Source organism: Fulmarus glacialis, unplaced genomic scaffold (genome assembly GCF_000690835.1).
Source record: "Fulmarus glacialis isolate BGI_N327 unplaced genomic scaffold, ASM69083v1 scaffold32171, whole genome shotgun sequence".
NCBI classification, from domain to species: Eukaryota; Metazoa; Chordata; class Aves; order Procellariiformes; family Procellariidae; genus Fulmarus; species Fulmarus glacialis.
In genome coordinates, this window is record NW_009193936.1 from 13,156 (window position 1) to 19,608 (window position 6,453).

At 48.2% G+C, this 6,453-nt stretch overlaps 1 protein-coding gene across 1 annotated transcript in view; it reads right to left on the minus strand.

Moving 5' to 3' along the window:
- Nucleotides 1-6,082, minus strand: part of SGSM3 (small G protein signaling modulator 3) — a gene marked incomplete at its 3' end in the record, with an annotated part of 19,104 nt that extends 13,022 nt beyond the window's left edge. Inside the window, 6 exon segments of the mRNA XM_009587613.1 lie at nt 312-455; nt 1,431-1,538; nt 1,692-1,900; nt 3,313-3,379; nt 4,610-4,695; nt 5,999-6,082. Of these exon segments, the coding sequence (XP_009585908.1) occupies nt 312-455; nt 1,431-1,538; nt 1,692-1,900; nt 3,313-3,379; nt 4,610-4,695; nt 5,999-6,005 (621 nt within the window).
- Between the last annotated feature and the right edge of the window lie 371 nt (nt 6,083-6,453).

The following is a 6,453-nucleotide window of genomic DNA, read 5'->3' on the forward strand; positions in this document are numbered from 1 at the left end:
GACCAATATCTAGGTGACCAACATCTTCCTTCCTCCACAGCAGCCCTCCTGCAGTCTCCCACTGAAGTGATTTCTCCTCAGCATAATGCCTGTCCCTCCCCAACAGATGGACTGAATTCTTCCACATCTTTGGACACGTGGTGCTACTCTGCTCTCCCTTCCCTAGGAAAAATGTTCCATGTGGAAGGGATTTCCCTTCAGCTCATTTGGAGGCCATAGTGTCTGGCAGCACTGCCTCAAATCACTTGCCTCAGCATAGCCACCACAGACAAAATGATCCCCATCATAAAGACACTCTGAAAGCAGGTTACCATGCCAGTGCCTTGGCAATATCCAATCTCTGGGTAGAGCCAGGCAAGTCCCCGTAGTATCCTGCGTAGCCGTGGCACCCCGATACTGTTCATGTTGGAGAAGCAGGCGTTGCTGGGCATCGTGCGGAGCAAGTCCTTTTCAATCTGCGAGACAGCCATGAGCAAGGACAGGGTCAGCTAGCAGCATCTGAACAATTGCCTTCTGCTCTCTGCACTTCCCCATGGCCTCTTGCCTCAGGGAACTCTGCGTCCCTACACTCATGCGTAAGTCCTTAGGCACCAAAGAAGATGGCCCTGTCCAAGCACCTGCGGTCAGTTTAACAGCCTTCACTGACATGTGGGAAAATGCCAGTGCAGACGGTGACTTGGTGTCTCCCAAGAAATACTTGCCTAAACTCAGTCCCTGGCTTCACCACTGAGAATAGCAGGCATACTGGTTGGGAATTTCATCTGCTTGGATTTCAAGCAATGCTTCCCAACAAACCTATCCCAGAAAGAAACCAACAACCTGGCCACATCTGTGACAGGGGACTTGGAGGTGAACAGCCCACAGATCTCTCCACTGTTTTTCCTCCTTCCAACCATTTTGAACCTAGCTTCTTAGTGAGAGGTGAACATGTGCAGATCTCAGTTTCTTTTGCCATGGCCTTTGCCTTCTCCCAAAAAAGGAGAGGTCAGAGGAAGAAGGAAAAACCCTGTAACAGTCGTCTTGGTGTTCAGAGACTTTGTAATTGAGGGAACAAAGACAGTCCCTGGAAGCAGCTGCCACTACCTCAACAGAGGTACATCCGTCAGCCTTTCACCCTTTACTTCCCTCAGTGAGTATCAGGATGCTTGCTAAGATGCAACTGCAGCACTGTTTTCTAGCCTGCAGGTAGCATGGGTCCAACCCCTTCCCGGCTGTCCTAGGAAGGAGCAGAGCTGCACAGTTGCCTATTCCAACAAAACAAAGGAGAAATATGCCCAACAGGATTAAGCCTTAGCAGGACTCAACCACACATGTCCTCTCAACTGTCCCTGCTGCAGGTGTTAGACAGACACCCCTTCCTCCTCACGCAGCAAATCTTGCCCTTCTCCCCACTCCCGTGTGCCCAGTCAGCACTAGGCAGTATCTCCTACCTGTTTGGCAGCAATGGTTTCATCATTAGAGCTGTTTTTCACAATATCCCGATATGACATCTCTGAATTCCTCTTCTTCTGCAAGGCCCCCGACAGGCGCATCCACAGCTGGGGGGACAGGGTGAACAGAGATAGGAAGAGTCACTAAGACAGCCACAGAAAGCCATAATCTGGCACCCTTTCAACCAACAGAAAGTAGTCTTGCTCCACTGAATCTTACTCCAGGCAGGAGAGCCCGCCCAGGACAGGCAGCACTCTCACCTGTGGCCTCATGCTGTGAGGGATGCCAGCTAGCACCAGGGAGCGCAGTTTGTCCGAATGCGGTAGGGTGACCTCAATTTTGTCCCAGGTGAGGTCACCCACGTCATGGTTGTGCGTGAATTCCAGATGAGCCTGCCACTTGAGTCTCTGCTGTGGCTCCTCCGTCAGTGGGACCCCCAGAAGCTTGCTGGAGTTTGGCTCAGCACCATCTGCCTCAGCAATGGGAAGAGAATGAAATGGAGACAAGTGAGAGAGGGAACAGGAGAGGGAACAAACATAGGGCAGGGTGGGGAGTAGGAAGGCCATCTGAAGAAAGCACATTAAAAACATTCACATCTTCCAGCCAGAGCACGGAAAGGCAAAGCTTGGTTTCTGTCTTCTCCATGCAGCAAATTTTATGGTCATAAGCAAAAGGCACTGGGGCCTTGAGAACTAAGAAGCTGTTGGCAGGCTTCTAGTCTCTACTTACTCATGATTTAGAGCAGAGTGTGGCTGGAATTAAACAAGACCCCAGCAGCAGTCATCCTGCTGGGTTTTGTAAGGATCTGTAAATCAGGCTGGTAAAAGCATAGCAAGCCTCAGCGGTGGCAAGCAGAAGCTGTATGCTCATGCAAGTAATGAGGTGCAAAATGTTAACTTTGGGGATATTTAATCACCAAAAAAGCTTTAATAAGGACACTTCCAAATTCACAATGAGAGAGCACCTTAACCTGAGGCTGGCTTTCTAAAATAGATACTTTAGCACAAGTACAGGTTTGACGTAAGGCACTCTATCCTTCATCATATAACACATCCCAACAATGCAGTCCAAATCTTTCTGCTGATTTTATAATGCACAAGTCTATCAAATGTTTTGGCTGAAGAAAATCGCTGTGTCCTGTCCTCATCTCCGGGTCACTGCTTCAAAGAGGATCCTCTATGACTCAAGGTGCCTCAGGGCACATATGCAAACAACTTCTGCCCTTGCACTGTACGGCCTGAGCCCTGGAAACATCTTCTCAGACCACACAGAGCAATTACTACGTCCCCCACTCCTTTCTCTTCCTCTTTGCAAAGGCAGCCCGCTGTTGTAGTTCAATGCCCAGTTGCAATAGCTCTCCACACCTCCTTCTATTTGGTCGCCTGCCTCTATATCTTGCAGAAAAACTAGGATGTGGGTTCTGCCCCTACAATTTGCCCTACACTTTGCCAAGCTGCTGGGATGGGTAGAACACATACTGCTGCCACTCACTTTGGCCATGAGTTTTTCAACAGACAGCACGTGTCACTGTGCCTGCTATCTGTGCTTACAGTGCTACTGAACATGACAGAGACCCCACTGTCAACTGGAAAATTTGCCCTTCCCCAGCTGCTAATGGAAATGGTAACTTCCTCTTAACTTTTCTCTCTCTTACCCATGGCACAAGCATAAGAGGATGGAAATGACTGCTGCATAGTCTATGCTCCAGACTCCCATAAGGTCAGCATGTCTAATGCACTTGATAACAATGGTAGGATACAGAAAGATGACAGGACGAGACCTAGCACAGAATGGTTGCAAAATCACCCTGCCATACTTGGAAGCATGGGAAGGGCTGGATGCAGGACACAATGGGAGGGGGAGGGATGGGACTGGCTTTACCTTCCTTATCAACTCGGAAACCGAATTCATCATAGTGGAACTCTGGCTGCTCAATGGATTCTTCTTTCTGGGAGACGTGAGGAAGGAGAACAGACACTTTCACCAGTTCAGCACTGAACAACTGCACAGAGACATGTGGATATTGCCCCATCCCACCATTGTTCACACTGTGCCCTCTGAGCAACTAGACTCCTTGCCCTTTTATTTTCAATGCCTCCCACCACAATTCCCAGCTGGGGAGCTGTTGCATGCCATTCCCATTTAGACTTCTCCATGGAAGTTGTGAAGCCCTGCCTTCACACCTGCACAGATTTTCCCAGCAAGCCTTTTTGCAGCAGGGCTTGAGCACAGCATCGTATCAGGATCAGAACTTCCCACCTGGAGAGGCATGCAGCCCTCCTCATGGAGGAGGAATCCACACACACCAGCTAAAGTGGTGTCTACTGTCTGCACCTCTAATACACAGCAGTCCTCTGTTACGTCTGCATACACACTGCAAATTCATCTCCCTGCATTGCTCCATCTCCTGCCTGTTGCCTTCAGATTTCTCTGAAAGGTAGCAGGCAAAACTGGGATTTGCACCTGTGAAGCAAACCCAAATTGTAGGCCAAAGGCAAGTAAGGTCCCTGACCCAAATCTCAACTTTCCTCATCTGTGCTCGTGGTTGGCATTGGGGTGTACACACTGGAGGTTACAATCAGGCTTTTGTAAGGAGTGCAAGCCTACAGATACCTCCCCTTCCCTGCAAGCCCACCTGCCCTTCCTGTGAGGTCTCACAAGCATTGCACCCTGGCAGCGCCCAAGAAGCATGCTTCTAGCATAGCTCCACAATAAGTTTCAAACTGCGTCACTGGGCTTAGCTGCCTTCAGCAAACACTGCTGCGGGTAAGTTACTAAATTCCATGTCTGCTTCCTTCCTTCCTGCTCTGCCCACCCGGTGACAAGTCTTGAGGCTAGCATTTCCTGCCATGCACAAGCCATCCAGAGTAGCTTGATGGTGACAGAGACTCCCTGAGGGTGTCAACATTTTTACAGTGGAGCAATAGTTGCAAAACAGCAGGGCAATAATTCACACAAGTTTCTTTGTGCTCTGCAAGATCCTCTTGCAAGAGCCAGGATGCAGCCGCAAAACACATGAAGTTTAAGCAGCAAACAAGCATCCACAACCAAACTACTGGAAGAAGGGTCCATCTCTCCCTCCTTTTCCCTGTGGCTTTCAGAGACCACCAGAAATCACCAAGGTCACTTTACTTCTGTGCAAAGCCAGAGAACACCCCCTCCCTGCCCCACACCGTACCTGTATGTATTTTGCCAGGATCTCCTGAGGCCAAATGCTGGGAGTGAGTGCCGAGAAGGGACCCCCAGCAGAGGGAGTGTGATGGCCTAAACAGAAAGAGATCAACATATAGCAGTGAAAACCTGGAAGGACTCCCTTGGAAGACGCACACTCGATACAGACTGTTCCAGCAAGAGAAGGACTCTCTCAGCTGTTTGTCGCTACTGCCGCTCTAGACATTGAGACAGCTCCCACTTCACCAAGGAAGCAAGTAATTTCAGATGGTTTTGTCCCTTATCATCAAGCAACAGAAGCAGAAAGGCCAAACGGAGTTCCCTCTAAGAAAGAGACTTTTCCCTAGGGAAGAGAAATAGTTCCATAGCATCATGTGATCTTTTCTCTGCTTGGAAAAGCTGTGCGGTCAGTGCCAAGCCAGGGGAACCATTACCAAAAAAATTATTACGGAGAAGTAAACCCGTCCTACAGAGTCACTGACCCCAGCACCAGCAGCACTCCACAGATCCCTGAAATTTTGTCAGCAGGCACCAAAATGGGAAATCAGAGCCCTCAGCAAGACGCTCCCTTTGCTGCAGAAGGGGTGGGACACTTCTGCCCCTCCCTGCAAGGTTGTCAGACCACGCATAAAGAGCTGCAGCAACTGAAGTATGCTTATCATCATGGCCTTTTGTGTTCAAGGTAAGCGCCTTCCCAGTCTCAGGGAGTGTCCCACTGAACAGCTTCCTTTGTAATAATAGCAGATGTCAAGTTTTGCTATTGAAGCAGATAAGCACATCCCAGGCCTTCCACTGTGCACATCAGCGACAAAAAAGGTTTACTTGGCTTTGAAGTATAGTCTCCCTCAGGGTTATATGCCCTGAAATAACCAGCTGGACTGGGAAGGAAGGTGTACACAAAAATATGGGGTGGGAGAGTAGGCCACTGTAAGAGGGACATGCTGGAGGAGACCTAGTTTTAGTAAAGCTTGTATCTCAGTAGCTCACAGTTGAACTCCAGTAATTCTTCAGCCTTCTGCCTGCCCTAGAGTTACCATTTTACAGCAAAAATCTCTCAAGCCACCTACTTTGGCGCAAATCTTAGGAAGAGAACAGAACCAAGCAAATCTTATGAAAAATGGGGAAGGCAGACTACATTTTAACCTCCTTCTTCCTCTGCATTCAATAGCTTCTGCAGGCTTCAGCACAGGGTAAAAGAAGGAACTGATTTCACCCTGAGTGAAAAAGCAGCTGGGTCACAAAGAGAGGGGCAGTCTCTTCTCCCCCAATTCGACCAGACAGCATGTTAATGTAGAGAATGGCTCTTGGAACTGGTAACTTTCTTTTACTAAGTTGCAGCTGAAGAAAGAACAAGCAACCAAACAAGAAGGTACTGTGCCCATTTTTGTCTGCTCACCTGACATTGCGCTAGGTAAGGCTGAGTAGCAAAGGCTGTCAGCAGATCCAGAAATGCTTGTTCTCAGAGGTGAGAGGTCACTATCCTGTTATAAAAAGGAAAAAAACAAACAAACAAATGGTGATGAGATAATTCAATTAGCATCTAAGAACATGGTGGGGGACAGACAGACCTCTCACGCACAACTTCTCCACAGGAAAATTAAATCCCTTAGTTTTTAAGTTCCCCACAGGAAAATTAAATTCCAGAGACTGGAATTTCCTCTTGGTTTCATACCTACCCATCAGCTAGAAAGAGCACACTGTAATTTACCAAATTCCCTGTGACAGTAACAGCATTGCTGATTGAAAAAACGTCAAAAATCAAGTCAACTTTCATCACCTTTTCCATCACATATTGTGAGTGAAATTTAATTGTGAATACTAAAAAAAACACATCATACATCATCATTCTCT